This window comes from Herpailurus yagouaroundi, unplaced genomic scaffold (genome assembly GCF_014898765.1).
Source record: "Herpailurus yagouaroundi ecotype Mexico unplaced genomic scaffold, PumYag 140, whole genome shotgun sequence".
Lineage (NCBI taxonomy): Eukaryota > Metazoa > Chordata > Mammalia > Carnivora > Felidae > Herpailurus > Herpailurus yagouaroundi.
In genome coordinates this window covers 94,039,966-94,056,482 of record NW_024412395.1, presented here as the reverse complement: position 1 = coordinate 94,056,482, position 16,517 = coordinate 94,039,966, and the positions used below count along the sequence as shown (strand labels likewise).

Below are 16,517 nucleotides of genomic sequence, written 5' to 3'. Positions count from 1 at the left end.
TATGAACTTCAATCTTGCTCACATAGTCACTCTGAGTCACAGTTGGCTCCAGCTCCTTCAAAAGGAGCCTGGGGTTAACGTGGACTGTAGTTAACTCGTCACCATAGCAGGCACCACTGCAGAATTAACTCCGAGGAGCTCGTGGCCTCACCCTCAAAATTGTCCTAATCCTGTTCTGTAAGAAACTTCTAGTAAAACCTAGAAAAACACTGTGCAAAAAGGATTCAAAGCTAGTTCAGATGAGTGCCTAGCTCTGCAGAGAAAAGAGGCAGGGGCGGGAGCAGGCAGTGAGCTGTTCTCTGCAACACTGTCTTTTTAACAAAGTCTCAAACCAGGATGGCAACACTGTAACGTGTTCAGCCCGGTTAGTTAGTACAGGGTATGTTCTACTATCTTCTGCTCTTTGAATGGCTGAAATATACCGTAATTAACACTTAAAAAAAAATTCGAGGACTTTTTTTATGCACTTTGGCTGAAGGTCATATTCTAATTATTCATCAGAGAAGCTTTAGGGCATTCTTTGATGAACCCAAAGTAATCAAGTTCTGACCTGGCCGAACCTGTCTCCAAGGTACAGTGATCACCAACGTAGCTGCTGGTGGGACTTGGAAGGTGTCCCACCTCCCCTGTATCGGTGCTGTCATGGCAAAGGGGCAGTGCCCAGGCTCCGGGGACATACAGATGACCCACGGGGTGTGGCTGGGGCCCTCCACCGGTGCCTTTGCTACCCCCACCCCCATCCCCGTGGCTAAAGACCTCCACCAGTGTCTGCTTCTTTCCCTTCCAGAAAGGAGGCGGGTGTGAAATGATGTATCCACTCTGCCACCTAGCCTCCAGCCCCATCACTACAACACAGCTGCCTTGAGCCATTCTGCACAGACCTCAATGTCGCTGAACTTCCCTCATCTGGGGAGGGACCTGAGCGACTGGGTACTTCATTTCCTAAAGGTCACCATACCTTAGTTTCAGGCTGAGATGAAGTGGCAGGACTAATATGCCTGCCGTGTGCTGGCCTCCGGAAAAGGGACTTGTGTCAATCTCATAGGATCTTTAAAATAGAGTAATTACTCACAGTAGGGAGTGGTTTAGGCAAGTCTGTCTAAGACAGTGAGGAGAGTAACGCAAAGGAAAGAATGAAGACAAGACCCTCCAGCTGACAGTTTTCCTTTCCAGCCGGGAGGAACCAACGATACTTTTGTTTTGTTTTGTTTTCATATGAAATTTATTGTCAAATTGGTTTCCATACCACACCCAGGGCTCATCCCAACAGGTGCCCTCCTCAATGCCCATCACCCACCCCCCCCCATCAACCCTCAGTTTATTCTCAGTTTTTAAGAGTCTCTTATGGTTTGGCTCCCTCCCTCTCTAACTTTTTTTTTCCTTCCCCTCCCCCATGGTCTTCTTCTTCTTCTCCTTCTTTTTTTTTTTTTAATATGAAATTTATTGTCAAATTGGTTTCCAGGAACCAATGATACTTTATGTCTTATTAAAAGTCCAGCTTTCCCAACCTTGTTAGCAGCTTCCACCCTGGCCTTGAAAACCACTTAGAAACTCACAGAAAATGATCAGAGGAAAAGATTCAAGCTTCATAAAACACAAATGTTAGGTGCCCTTTGAAAAGTTGTCCATATAAACACATAAATCTATGTTGTACTTCTTGGAGCCAGGTTTTGATAAGCAGTGAGTCTTTTAAAGGAATAGGGAGGAGTGAGCTCCAGGGGGATAAGACACAAGTGGATGATATTTAACTTCTTACTTCTCCAAGAAAAATGTGGTTGAAAGACATCAAAACTTGGACATGCCAGGGTGGGAAGCAGAGTTGGGAAGCTAATGGCAAGGAAAACAAGTCAGCAAGAAAGGAGGGAAGGGAACCTGGCCTCTGACATTTGCATCTGGCAGGAATAAATGAGCCCCTCCCAACTAAAGTCATTGATGCAAACTTTTTTTTTTTTTGCTCCAAAAGCAATCTTCTAAAGGTGACTGTGAATAGATGTAGGTCTTCAGAGTGGAGGGGAAGGGGTAACAGAATCAAGAAAAGCTCATCGGCATGGCCCACAATCCAACATCGTGCACCAGCCCTTCCCTTCTGCTGTCATATGTAAGTATGGAAGCAGACCCATCTGGCCAGTCCCGCCTTTGGACCTAACCACTACAGACAGCCCCAGGCTCCTGAGAATTCTTTCTCTAGAGCTCTCTAAAGAAGCCTACCCGAGGTTCCTGGGAGAGCAACTTAAACTCTTTTGAAGCGAGACCCGTGATGATCACTTAATGTTAACAGAATCACTTAATGTTTACAGTGTATCCACTCTCCATGGCCCCTCTGTGCCCTACCCCAAGGACCAGCCCCAGCCACCTCCTTCTCCTCCTCCTCCTCTCCACAGGCTTTTCGTCCTCTCCATGAATCATTCCCCTCTTCCTTCTACCTGTCCTCACACATTTTCTTTTCCAGCCACTGGAAGTCGGCTAGACAAAAAGACGTGTCACCGGAGGCCGTCTCTCTCGGAATAGAGGGTGGCTGGAAGCAGCAACTCATGTTTCTCTGGAAGGAGCACCACAGTTTCCCTGTTCATCTTAAATGCTACCAGTGTGCTTGGAGGATCTTTGCTGCGAGCTGGTGCAGACAGAGGAGCAGGGGTCAGAACGCACACCGCACCGCTGGGCCACCCTTCTAGTCTGAACTTGACACAAAAGGGAAAATAACACATGATCTCCCCGGTTCCTCAAATATTTCAACCAAATTTTGGATGTTAATTTTCCCCCTACCTTCCCAAGTCCCCAGATGGACGGGGAAATGCAATGCAAACAGGTCTTGCAGTTGGAGGGTTTTTTTGTTTGCTTGTTTGGGATTTTTTTTTTTTTTAACCTTTACACACACAACTGCTCCCCCTCCTCCCAGCTAATACCTACACCCCCTCTGGCAATTCAAACAAAAGCACAACTTTAAACTTTAGCCTTGTTTTAAAATGTGGCTTTCAGCTAATAGATAATCAAGAAGAAAGATCAGGATCTGGGAAAGTTAATAGCATACCACGAGATGCTCCTGAACCACACCAGCAAAAGAAATCTTTTCTTAAGAGCAGTCCTACGCAAAGAATTCTTATCACAGATAAGGGTGCAGTCTAGTGGCAAACTTCATGAAATGCAGCCCCTTTTCCAAAGGAAAGTGAGAGCACTTGGAAAGGGCGGAAGGAAATGTAAAAGGGATGAGTCCAACCCAGGACCGTCCTCTCAGATGGGGCAGCAATGACCGGCTGTGCGTTTCTCTCTGATCTGGTTGCGAAGTCTGCAGCCCAGCCGTGTCAATTTCAGAAGCAAAGTTGAAATCGCCACCTTCCTTCTTGGAAGAACTTAGCTTTCTTTCATTTTACTAAGGAAGGAAGGGATCCAGTAGTGTCTGAATAGATTGCCTGAGGTTGCAGATAGAATAGTAATATTCCTGGTCAGGATCTCTTCAGAGCAGGTCCTACGGCTGTCAGCTCACAGTCCTGAGATGTGCCTGTGCATGGCAGTTAACCTTATAACAAGGTGTTCCTCTGGTCTGTCCGTCACCCATCCCCTCCAGAGATGTGGCCCTATCCCATAAAAATGCCCCCTGTGAAAGAACGTGGAGGGAAAGTATCACTCCAATCTGCCTTCTTCCATCTGAAAACTCCACACCAGGACACATTAGATCACCAGCAAGATTTTCAGACTTAGCATCTTCTGGAAAGTGCCAGTCTCTGTAACTCACTGCTCCCCACAATGCCGTTGTATGAATGTCCCTTCCTGCACGTACACACAGCACAGATACCCACAAGCATGTGTGCACGTGCACGCACACACACACACACACACACACACACACACACACACACACAGCTTCCCTGGGCCAACAATGGAGCTGAAGGAAAGTGGCCACCTCTTGATCATATGACCAAAGACAGTCAGTCCACCAGCAAGAGAAATGCTCTTAATTAAATCCCCTTGCCCAGACTTTTAAGGGGGGAAATCCAGTTTTTCTTTTCTTTTTCTTTCTTTTTCATTCAGCTCACTACCCTCTCAGCTGGCCATCCTACACTAACACTCCCCCATCAAACACACACTCAAACACACACACACACACACACACACACACACACACAGTAACTTAAACACTAGCAGACAGCCATTTCCCAAAGCTTGGGAAGAATTTCTTGGGCACTGTATATATCCACTTGGCTAATAAGAAAATGCTTCTCCAGGCAGCCCGAGCCTTGGCTAGTTGAGGGGTGGGAGGGAGGGGGAGACCGGGTTACTCTTCATTGTGTCCACCACCTCCTTGAATTCTCTCTTCCACTCGCCCCCCCCCCACCTCCTCCCCCTGTAGGCAGCCCAGCCCTGTCCCCCATGCCCCTTTCTTACATTCCGGGGGGAGGAGGGCACTGTTCCGGGAGCTCAGGGGAGCCCCCGTGTGTCTAGAAGGCCTCTCCCCACCCCCACCCCGTGTGAGTTTGTACTGCAAAGCTCCTTGGCACCCTCGCCTGGGTTGGGTGTTGGGGAGCTCAAATAGCAGCTACAAACTGGCTGGCAGCCAGGGGCCGTCTATTTAAAAGCGCCTGCTCCACCGGAGCCCGTAGTCTCTTTGGAAACTTCTGCCGGGGGAAAGAGCTAGGAAAGAGCTGCAAATCGGTGTAGGGTTTTTTTCTCCTTTTTTGCTCCTTTTAATTCCCCCCTCCTCCGTTTGCACCCTTCTCCGAGCTTCACGCGGAACCTGCGAATTTCGAAGAGGTGGTGGCAGAGTGGGAGCAAAGAAGTGTTAGGGTTTTGGATTGGGGGCTTTTTTTCTTTTAATTTCTTGATTTCAACATTTTCCCCCCACCCTCGCGGCCACAGCCGCCGCCTCTTACCTGTTCCGCGGCAGCCGCGCGCCGCAGGCAGCTGAAGGGTAGAGAGGAGCAGGGTGTACTTCAGATTTTAAACAAAATTTTTGAAGGCAGACCCATTTTTCTCCCCCACCCCCACCCCCTTCTCCTCCACAGCCTCCGAGCGCATTATTCCGGTGGTCGTTTTGGGGTGGACAAGTTTTGGCTTTTTCCTCCCTGTAATTCTGACCGGGTCCCGCCGAGCGCGGGGGGGTGTTGTTTCTCCGGCCTCCACTCCCTCCGCGTGCACCTGGCGCAGCTCTTCTCCCCCCAACCTGTTGCAAGTCCTTTAATCCTTGCATTTGGGACTTGATCGTGGGCGCCTCAGCCCTCCATCTCTCCCTACATTTTGCAATTGTCTGGGGGAGGGCACCTGCTCTACCTGCCAGAAAAAAAAAAATTTTTTTTTTTTTTAATTTCTCCGGGCGCCCCCCTGGCCCCTTTCTCCCTACACTATCGCTCTCGTGCCCCGCCCCAAGGTAAAGGGGAAGACACGGAGAAGATGGTGCTCACCGCGGTCCTCCTGCTGCTGGCCTCCTGTGCGGGGCTGGCCCAGGGCCTGGGCTCCTTCGTGCACTGCGAGCCCTGCGACGAGAAAGCCCTCTCCATGTGCCCCCCCAGCCCCCTGGGCTGCGAGCTGGTCAAAGAGCCGGGCTGCGGTTGCTGCACTACTTGCGCCCTGGCCGAGGGGCAGTCGTGCGGCGTCTACACTGAGCGCTGCGCCCAGGGGCTGCGCTGCCTCCCCCGGCAGGACGAGGAGAAGCCGCTGCACGCCCTGCTGCACGGTCGCGGGGTTTGCCTCAACGAAAAGAGCTACCGCGAGCAAGCCAAGATCGGTGAGCGCGCTCGGTGTGCCAGTCAGTTACACGGCGCACGGCCGGGGGACACGGGACAAGCTGGCCCCGCGCGCTTGGCCCAGCAAGTGGCTTAGAGCCGGGGTGTAGCCGGGGAGGAGGGTGGGGAGGGTCCGGGCACCTCGGAATTGGAGCCTGGCCGATCCAGCTACCCCGGGCTGCTTTCTAGCCGAGCTTCTCTCGCGGTTTTCGCTCCTTCTCCTCGCCCCTACCCCCACCCTTCTCACCCTCCCCCTTCTTCCCGAATACTGACTCTGAGCTGCTGTTCAGTCTCCCGGTCCAAACCGCCGGGTACTCAGTCTCCAATCTGAGAGGGTGCATGTTACATTATCGATTCCCTCCTCCATCCCCCACCCCCACCCAATACGGTTTTTTTCTGGACTTGATAAAGAAAATCTCTTTTGTTAAAATATTGCTTTGACTGGGGACCTGGAGAGAGAGGCGTTACGGGTCTGCTGTGGAAATTCCACCTTTGTGCCTCCCAGTCCCTGCCCTCCCCCCCCCCTCCCCAGTCCGTCCTGACATTTCTATCCTCTACGCCTGCACACACTCGCGCGCACACACAACGCTCGCACGCTTGGAAGCTAACGCCTTTAGGGTGGGGGCTTTGATGCCCCTCCCACGTGCACACCATTGCTCTTGACTTGGTTTGACTGTCTGTGGTAGATGGTGAAACATAGTACAATGCAAAATACCTTCTTTCCTCCTGGGAAAGGAAAAATTACAATAGCTCGTTCCGCGGCGGTGGGGAGGGGGGGGCGGCGGGGGGCGGGGAGGAACGGGTAAGGTTTAGGTTCCTGTGCTGAGTATTCGTCCCCGAATCTAATTCCTTTTTCCCCGCCCAAATTCCGATTTCACCTAGGAAGAACGGTGGGTAGAGGGACAAGAAGGGATGGAAAACTCAGACATCACAACTTGCCCGCCAGTGCTAATCTCCCCACCACCACCACCACCTCAATCTTTCAAATCGGATCTCAAGTGGGTGTGGTGTAAATGCAAGAGGGGCCCTGGAAACGCAGAATGCAAAACCAAGTGGGCGGAGACTGGAAAGCCGCGCTCAGGGAGCCTCCCCTCCGCCTCCAGTAGCCCCGCCCCCTGGTTGCCCCGCCCCCAAATTCTCTGTGTCTGGCGTCTAGGGTTTAAAAGGTTGACAGAGCTACTTGTTCAATCAGTTAAGTCAGAACAGTTCTGCCTCCTTACCCCCAGCCCCCACCACCAGACGGGGTTTCCGTTTGGACTTAGAACTGATTTTACTTTTTTTTTTAAACTCCAGTGAATTGGACACAAAAATCTGGGTTCTGAAACATCAACCTGGTTATTCTCTCCAAAAGGGGTTAAGACTTGGCTAAATAATTTTTTTTCTGTGTAGTTTCTTACTGAGACCATGCCCTTCCCTCCTATCTCGTCCATTAGGGCACCCAACGTGAGTTTTCCTAACTGCAAACTACAGACATTATCATACAGGAAAGGAGTCCGCTCCTGAGAAGCGGCAGGAGAACTTTCCTGGGTTCTTCCTGGATCCCTGCAAAGTTTGCAGGTTTCGCCTGTCGCCCGCGGCTGCCCCTCCACTTTGCGAGAGGCTGTCGTTCTCCGGATTGCAGCCTGCAAAAAGGAACAGAGGGCAACACGCAGGCCCCGGAGGCCCTAGAGGCCCGTTTGTGAAGTTATTTTTATTAGGAGCCACTTTCCAAGGCGGTCCTGGCCGCCTTCATCTTGGGGGATGTGGATTTGGAAAATCTTAGCACGGGGGAAGAAAAGGTATGAATCGATTTCCTGGCTTGGAAGCCAGCGCTCTGGGTAAAAATCCGGTCACATCGAAAGTATGCAAGGTATCACTCAGCCGCATTCTGGGCCCGCTTTTATTTGCCCAACCGTGTGGTTGGTGTGATGCGGTTGGTGTGAAAGTTGTGCGCGCAGGGCGCGCGCACACGCGCGCGCAATTGCTGGAAGAGCAAATTGGCTCATCAGCCAACTTTCCAGTTCAACGTAATACGCAAGCGCGTGCGCGCGGGCGCGCGCGCGCGCACACACACACACACACACACACACACACACACACACTGGCTTTTGTCCCAAGCAAGATACCCTTTAGAATTCTCTGCAGCCCATTCCTCAACCCCCACCCAAAAGGTGCCTCTCGGCGAACACGTAGCACCCTCCACGCCCCACCCTAGACTTTGCGACTCCACCCCGCCTTCGGCAGGTGCCTGACCCACCTCAATTTCGGAATGGCTACAGGAACTGACCCCCTTCTTTCCGGACGATAGTACGCTAGTGGGCGCTCCTGGCTAGCGCCTTTCAACTCGAAAACCGCTGAGTGGGTCCCCAAAAAGTTGGAGACAGGGCAGAGACGGTTCATAAAAAGAGGGAAAAGAACAGAGAGCGGGAGGAGAGTGTCGGCTCCTTTGGCCAAAAATCTTGTTCCCCAACACCCCACCGCCATGTCCCCCTCCCAAAATCAGCAGTGAGAACTTGGATTTGCCTCTCCCTCCTGCGGTTGCCATACAGATATAGATTATGCACACACACACACACACACACACACCCATAAATCAAAAGATACATGCGCATGTAAAGAAAGATACAGATACAGATACATATATATATATATATTTTTTTTTTTTTTTCACCAAAAGAAAAAGTGCATCTCTAGAATCCGAAATGGAGAGCTGAGGAGAGCGAGGTGGCAGGCAGCCAAAGCTGCTGGGAGGAAGAGCCGAGGGCGGGCGGGCGGAGACTGGTGTTTTGCTGGGCGCGTTGCTGAGCAACCGGAGAGCCGAGTCCGCCCGCGAACTGGGTGCTGGGAGCGCGCCGGGCCCTACATTTTATTTTGGCCAGTTCTGGGGCAAAGATAGATACAGAAACAGAGGGCAGTGTGTGTGAAGGCTGGAGGGAGGCGGGAGACAGGAGCTATTTATTGAGCCAGGCTCAATAAATATCGGTGAGCTGGGTCGAGTCAAGGAAGCACCGGGCTTTTGCTTGGGCATTGTTTGGAGAAGGAGCCCTGTGGCTTTCTGGGAGGGAGGGCAGGCCACATATTTGCCCGGGTCTGGGAGATCTTTCTTGAGCCTGTGGGACATTAAGCTTGGGATACAGGGAGAAATGGGTTTTGAGTTTCAGTTCTGTCATTGAGAAATAAGAGAGGACAGAAAGTATGCTCTGGGAAAGAAAAAATAAAATTACCTAAATAAAAATAAATTCGACCTTTGCTGCTTTGAGGGGTTTGGCCTCCATCACCCTGGCTTCCACTCCAAACCTGGTCCGAATGCCATGTTGAAATCAAGTTCCAGAGTTAGGTTTATTGGCCAAATTTGTGTCTGGGTTGAACAAGATCATGGAAAACTGAAGGAGCCAGATTCCTTTCCCACCCGCATCCCCTCCCTTTGAAACAAGTCTTTGAGAGGCTGGCTGTGCCCTGAGCCAACCAAAATGGGAGTCAGGAAGACAGGAGATGGTGCTTTTAACTGGACTTTTCTTACCTCCCGCCCCTTCTTTCTGCTGTGTCAGCTCACGCTGGAAGAGTATGGACAGTTGGCCACAGTGAGAGCTCATTTTCTTTCCATATTTTTTTTTCTCTCTTCTTACCCCTCCTTCCCACTCCTCCCCCACCCCCAGCCCCTAGTTCCCAGCAATCCCTGAGGGCTTCCCCGAGGGTTCCAGTTTTTTTTTTAATTTTTTTTTTTTAACATTTATTTTTGAGACAGAGAGAGACAGAGCATGAATGGGGGAGGGTCAGAGAGAGGGGGACACAGAATCTGAAACAGGCTCCAGGCTCCGAGCTGTCAGCACAGAGCCCGACGCGGGGCTCGAACCCACGGACCACGAGATCATGAGCTGAGCCGAAGTCAGCCGCTTAACCTACTGAGCCACCCAGGCGCCTCTGAGGGCTCCAGTTTTAAGTCCACGCAGCTGCCAGTTAGCCTGGGGCTTGGGTGGTTGGTTTTGAGCAGCAAGTGGGCTTAAAGCTGCAGAGGGAGGACCAGGCGGACCTAGGAGGCAGAGGTCACCTCGAGGGTTCCAGCAAAGGGTATGAGAGCAGGATTCCCAACAGAAGTCCGGGTCCCCTTAATGGGGGATGGGGGGAAGGGAGATAGGGGGAGGTGGCTAGCGGGGTAAAGAAGGTGATTTTTGTCTAAAGTTTTTGCTTTGTACCTGAGCAATGCCTTTGCAACCTTGGGCTATTTAATGTGTAAGAACGTAGAACTTGAGAAAAGGGATCTGCACACTCCGAGCCCACTGCATCCAGAAACTGGAAGAATGCCATAAACAGAGCAGGTACCAGTGAGGGACCAACACGGGGTACAAGTGAAGAGGGCGGGAGAATGGACTCGGTGAGAGACAGGAGGCAGTTCAGAGGGGTTTTGTTAGGGTTTTTGTTTTGCGTTTTGCAGTTGGTCTAAAAGTTGCAGTCCCCAGAGACCATCCTTAAATTGCCATCTGAATATGTTTTCCAAAACAATAAGATTTGTTACCTATTTGCAAAAACAAATAAGCAAATCTACAAGGAGGCCAGTTCTAAGCTTCTCTTCCCCACTGCCCCACATACAGAGGTTCCTCCACTTTTGTTTCCTGTTCCATTTCTTTCCATGATTTCTGTTATGATGGCCTTTTTTTTTTTTTCTTTTCTTTTTTGTTTAATATAAATCCAGAGAGACAAAGTGGCTCTTCCTGTCTGGCCACTCGGCTTAGCTAGGTCCTAGTGTGCCCCCAGGAATTGTCTGGGTATTGGCCAAAAAGTGCTGATGCTGGAAGGAACCCACAGATCACAGCAATCAAAGCAATGGTTTTACAGATGAGACGCTGAGGCTGAAGGTGTTGAGTCACTTGCCCAAAATTAGGCGCGGAGTTGGCAGCAGAGTCGGGTGGATAGAACTCAGTCTTACAGTCCTGTTGATTCTATACTCCATTCTGCCATTCCGGGCTCTTCACTAGTCCCTGGGGCCTGGCCCAACCTGCAGCGAGGCTGTGGCAAGTACAGCCCAATGGTGGGGGATGTGAAGGTGAATGGAGGGCTCAGAACTTGGGGGTGCTCTGTTTTATGGGAAGTGAAGTGGCCCCAAAGCAGAGAATGCAACACCCCTTTTATTTGCAATCCCACTCGGTCGCATTCCTTTCTCTACCTGGTCTTGGGAACAAGGCTGGCTTAGGCCAGTGGTTTGGTGAGGGACAGGCAGGAGCAAGGAGAGTGGAAAGGGGCAGTGCTGAGCCCAAACTTCGGATCCATGTACCAAACCTCATTTCCTGAACTGCAGGGCGCTCTCCGGCTGCGGGAAGCCAGGCAGGCAGGCCCTCGCTTCCCCTTGGCTGTGCCTTGGCCCACAGGGGCCAAGGAGAATGTGCCCAGAAGCAGCCGGCTTCCTGTGGCCACCAGCCTCCGCCAGCACAGGCCTTTTGTGGAGTCAGGCAAGCAGGATGGGGAGACCAGAGCTGGCAAGCTCTGCGGGGCAGGATGGGAGGAGGGAGAGAAAACCACAAGCCACAAGAGTTGATAAGGAGGAGAACAAGTCACCAGATTTTGAGCGTATACAAGTATGTCAGACGATCTTTCCCAGTGAGAAGAGAGAGAGAGAGAGAGAGGCCTCCTGATTACAGCTGGGGGCCTCAGATTGATCTGAGGAATTGCCAAAGGCCATGCTAAAACATCCTGGAGCTGTGGCATCCTGTCCCTTGTCTCTTGGGGGATTGATTCTTGAGGACCAGACAGATAAGTTAAAGCCCTCTTCCCGGTAGGTTACACCTGCCAGGTGCGCCTACAAATAGGTTACCTCATTTTCCATCCCTCAACCTCAACCATCAGATGTGGGCCTTCCCTTGCTAAATCCTGAAGCTGAATTTGCACTCAAAACCTGGGCTCCTTTGACCTTTGCTGGTTTGCAACAATGTCTTGCAACGATGCTCCAGTTATCCCAAACCATTCAGATTGTTCCATCCCAGCTGAACTGAGCATATATGCTCCACAGTCTCTTTGTCACCCACCGAAGAAGATGACTGTCCTTCCAGACCCTTTAGGACAACACTGGCCAATTGAAATATAATACAAGCCACCTACGTCAGTTCAAATTTTCTACTAACCACATTTTTTAAAAAGGCAAAAGAAATGGGCGAAATTAATTTTAACCATGTATTTTAATTCAATATATCCAAAATATTATCATTTCAACATATGCCCAAACAGTTATAATGAGGGATTTTATGTTCTTTCTTTCACATTAAATCTTTGAAATCTGAGGTGCAGTTGACATCTACAGCCCATCTCAATTGGGACACTACGTTTTCACTAGAAATACTTGATCTGTAGTTTTAAGTTTCGTAAAAGTTACAGTTGAAAAACTGGACTCACATACCTGAGTTGTTCCAAACATGCTCAAAAATTGTCCAATAACGAGTATTCGTTTTTAAATTTAAATTAATGTAGGGGTAGGGGCGCCTGGGTGACTCAGTCGGTTAGGTGTCCAACTTCAGCTCAGGTCATGATCTCACAGCTTGTGAGTTCGAGCCCCATATTGGACTCGGTGCTGACAGCTCGGAGCCTGGAGACTGCTTCGGATTCTGTGTCTCCCTCTCTCTCTCTGCCCCTCCCCTGCTCACGCTATGTCTCTTGCTCTCAAAAACAAAAATTAAAAAAAAAAAATTTAATTTAATTTAAATGAAATACATTCTTGAATTCAGCCCCACTAGCCACATTTCAACCTTCAGTAGCCACATGTGGCTAGTGGCCCTGTAACTGGACAGCATAGAGGCCACCACAAGCCCCTCCCCAACCTGAGGAAGGAAATAACGTTCCTACTCTCCTCCGGCATCCAAGGAGTCCAAAAGGAAGAGTCTTGAGTCTGGATTGCCAGACACAACAGGACTCTTCTCTGACCCCTGGCCACTCTATTCTTAGGGGGACCAGAGAGAATTCTCGCTGTCTGTTTGCTCCCTGCCACCCCCTTCTGGCCATCCAGGACCATTTTGAGGGAATGTGGCTGCTTAATTGTAAGGTTCTGAATGGACTGTGATGAGTCATGAGTGGAAGTGTAGCCAGGTCAGAGAAATGGCCAAGTGTCTCCTCCCCGCCTCCCCCCTTTTCCATTCAGAGGCTGCTTTCCACCTGGCCCCTCCTCTCCCTTCTGGTTTGGGATGTCTGTAGGGAACAGACATTTCTACTGAGCATGCTCCACCTTCGCCAGCTCCAGAGAAAGCTGGCAAGAGATCTTGACGTTGTGCGTAAGTGTGTATTTCTTCTTTTTTTTTTTAATTTTTTTTAAATCTTTATTTATTTTTGAGAGACAGAGTATGAGCAGGGGAGGAGCAGAGAGAGGGGGAGACACAGAATCCGAAGCAGGCTCCAGGCCCCGAGCTGTCAGCACAGAGCCCGACGCGGGGCTCAAACTCATGAACCATGGGATCCTGACCTGAGCTGAAGTCGGACGCTCAACCGACTGAGCCACCCAGGCACCCCAAGGCTCAGTGTGCATAAGTGTGTGTTTCTTATATGTAAAGTTACCACCAGCTGCCTTCCAGGGATCAAGAAATGTGTACCGGAGCTGCAGCCCTGAATCCTACTTGGGCCCTAGGGGAAGTAAAATGAGGGGCGTTTTTTCTTTACCTCTGATCCCAGGATGGTGGAAGATGTGTGAGGGAGACCTTGGCCTTTCATTCTGGGGAGTGTTACCAACTTGACACCAGCCACATCTGTGCCATCTAGGCAACCTAGGTGCAATTAGGAATTAGGAATGCAATTAGACAAGGAGAAACTTGTGGAGGGAGTTCTCGAGGTAGGGACTGGTTTCTCTTACCTGGGCTTGGTGATCAGACTTTCTGGCAGTCTGACTCTTGTTCTGACTGCTTACCTGCTATGCTAGATGCTGTCTTTATTTCTCTGCTTAGATGTCACATATCCCTGTTGACCAACTTGGCCATTGGCTTAGAGCACCTGAGTACTTTAGTTTTCCTGGCCTGAAATGGGGCAGGGGCTGTCAAGGAGCTCAGCGGGGTAAGCCTAATGGCCTCCCTGTCTATTCACAGACTCTCTGAACCTGCTCCCCGGCTCTGTCACTCACCCCAGGTCAAAGTTCCCCTCCAGTGTCTTCTGCAACCGTCCCTTAGGATGACGGTTGTTTGGGTTTGTTTTCCTCTTGAAAAGACAGTGCTTTTGTCGTTCTCAGACCATAATTCAGGTTAAAAAGAGCCCAGAACATGCACGTCTGTTGCTGACCACAGAGGAAAAGAAAACAGTGTCTTCCAAGAGAGACTAGGGCAAGGCAGACACGGGCCAGGGATGGAATGGGTAGGAGGAGGGACACTGCAATTCCCCAGGAAGGTTCAGCAGCCTCTCCCTACCGCCATGTCCCCTTTCTGTTTATGCAAGGGCATGCGCACACAGTGTGATTGATTCATATGGCATCCACAGCTGGGAAACGGTCAGACTTCAGGAGACTGAAACGCGTCTCACGGTTTTTTAAACAGTGAGCCGCCAATCCATCATTTCCCCGTAAGCCTCCTGTCCTCGCAAAAACAGGAGGATGTGGGCTGGCTGCGAAACAGGGCAAGGTTGGGAGGGGGCTCAAAGCATCTAGCCACACCCAGGCACAGATCAGTGCCCTCAGACCAGCTGTCCAGTAGAACTGTCTGTGATGATGAAAATGCCCTATACGTGCACTGTCCAACACAGTAGCCATTCACCGCTGTGGCTACTGAGTCCTTGAAACGTGGATAGAGTAACTGAGGAGCTGAATTCGTGATTTGATTTAAAAATTTTTTTTTCAATGTTTTTATCTATTTTTGGGACAGAGAGAGACAGAGCATGAACGGGGGAGGGGCAGAGAGAGAGGGAGGCACAGAATCGGAAACAGGCTCCAGGCTCCGAGCCATCAGCCCAGAGCCCGACGCGGGGCTCGAACTCCCGGACCGCGAGATCGTGACCTGGCTGAAGTCGGACGCTTCACCGACTGCGCCACCCAGGCGCCCCTCGTGATTTGATTTAATATTTATGCATTTAAGTAGCCACATGTGGCCAGTGAGTATTGTATTGGAGAGCACACAACCTTAGATCAAAGAAGCCCAGTAAATCCGGGGATCCCTCCTTGTTCCCGTTCCTCTAAGACTAATTCCTCGGCTTTCTGGCTCCCTCTGCAGCAGCTTCAATGCTTAAAGGCAGGGGCCTGAGTGATGTGACCTCTCAAGGCATCCAAGGAACCCTAACATGCCTGAGTTTATGTTACAGAAACGCTTCTAGACCCACTTCTCTTTAACTCTTGGGGAAATCTGTGCCTGTCTCTATTTAAAGATTATATACCGGTTACCATATAATCGAGAGAAAAAGATAAATGACAAAGCTGTGTGCTTAAGAAATGTACTGCTTAAATTCCACAGAAGGAGTTAGAGTGAGGGCCAGAGGAAACCCAGCTCCCCTTTTCAATCCTTGTAGAGATTCTGGGCAAACCCATCTTGTCTCCTGGCTAGAAAAAGAGACTTTCCCTTCCCCAGGTCCAGGTGGCCTGGCAAAGCCCTACATTCTTCCGGAGCTGTGAATTCCGAATACGCCTCGGTTTCTTCAATTTCCGCAAGCAAAGTCGCAATATCTGGGCCACCCCATTTTCTCTTAAGTTCGATTATGAGGTTAAGATAGATTGGGAAACTACCGCCGGCCCAGGAGCAGGGAGTTAATGATGCCAGGGCATGACTAGGAGCCCCAGGATGGAGGGTTAGATTGCAGGGAGCAGCAGGTCCCCGACACCTCCGTCACCGGGCTGGGGAGAAGGATGGAATCAGAATGCACCTGCTGGTGCACCGTCCGGCCCCTGCGAGAGAGCAGAGGCAGCCAGAGGTTGGATGTGGACAGCACGGTGGCATTTGGGTAGGAAGCATACATCGTATACTCCGCTGTGAGTAGATCTGCCCACCCTAGGGTGCCTCCGGGTGCATAGCAGCTGGGCCTACAGCCAGACACCCTCTATGACTGCTGGGCCGTGGAAATGGCACAGCCCTCCAGGAGGTGTTCCTGTCGGTGCAGGAACGGCCGTGTTGTGTCCCTGGATGCTGGGGCAGTGCTCTGAACCGGGAGCGCCTTATGAATGGAAAAGGAACGGAGTTGGCCACCCTGACTTGGCAGGGGCTGGGGCCATCAGGGAGCTGGTTGGAATGACTGAGCTTGGAAGGCAGACCAGACTCAGAACCCACCTGAAAGGCAACCATCAGGATGACGGGGTAGCCCTCACTCCCTCAGTCGTTGGGTGAGATCGCGGAATCAAAGGGCCCTGCCTCCACCATCCCGTGGAGGAGCGAACAATAACCGAACATGCCGCTTTTCCATCGGCTGCAGAATCCTTTCAAAATGACATCCAGAGATGCGAAGGGAGGCCCTGGGCATGTCTCTCTTCCACCCCAGATCACTTGTCAGCTGCAGATTAGAGAAGCAACATGGGCTTATGCACAGGTCGGCCTTGTCCGGCGGCCCCCCCCCCCCGCCTCCCCAACAAGCCTCCCACTCTCCCACTGTGTCCACAGGTGGGTTTTTTTCCAGTTCCCCACTGGCCATCCCCATGACTCCTCAAATGCATGCTGCAGACACACAGAGAGAAGGAGAGGACTTGGGTAGCTGTCACAGAAGTAGAGGAGGAAAGCACCCAAATCCCAGATTTTAAAATTGTTTGCAGTCCTTGGAAGCACTGGAAACATGTTGTGTGGCCGTCAGTCTCCTCCGCCATCTACTGGCCATGCAGAGGTATTGACCTGTTTTGGGACCAGCTTCCAGAACCCCCTGCCCCTTGAAGTTCCCTTGCCTTTCAGGCCCCCCCCC

The 16,517-nt window shown here is 51.0% G+C and overlaps 1 protein-coding gene across 1 annotated transcript in view; it reads left to right on the top strand.

Annotated features, from left to right (window-relative positions):
• Window positions 1–4,574: 4,574 nt before the first annotated feature.
• Window positions 4,575–16,517, top strand: part of IGFBP5 (insulin like growth factor binding protein 5) — a 20,179-nt gene continuing 8,236 nt past the window's right edge. Inside the window, exon 1 of the mRNA XM_040476197.1 lies at window positions 4,575–5,716. Within this exon, the coding sequence (XP_040332131.1) occupies window positions 5,383–5,716 (334 nt within the window). The 5' untranslated portion in view covers window positions 4,575–5,382. The remainder of the gene's footprint in view (window positions 5,717–16,517) is intronic.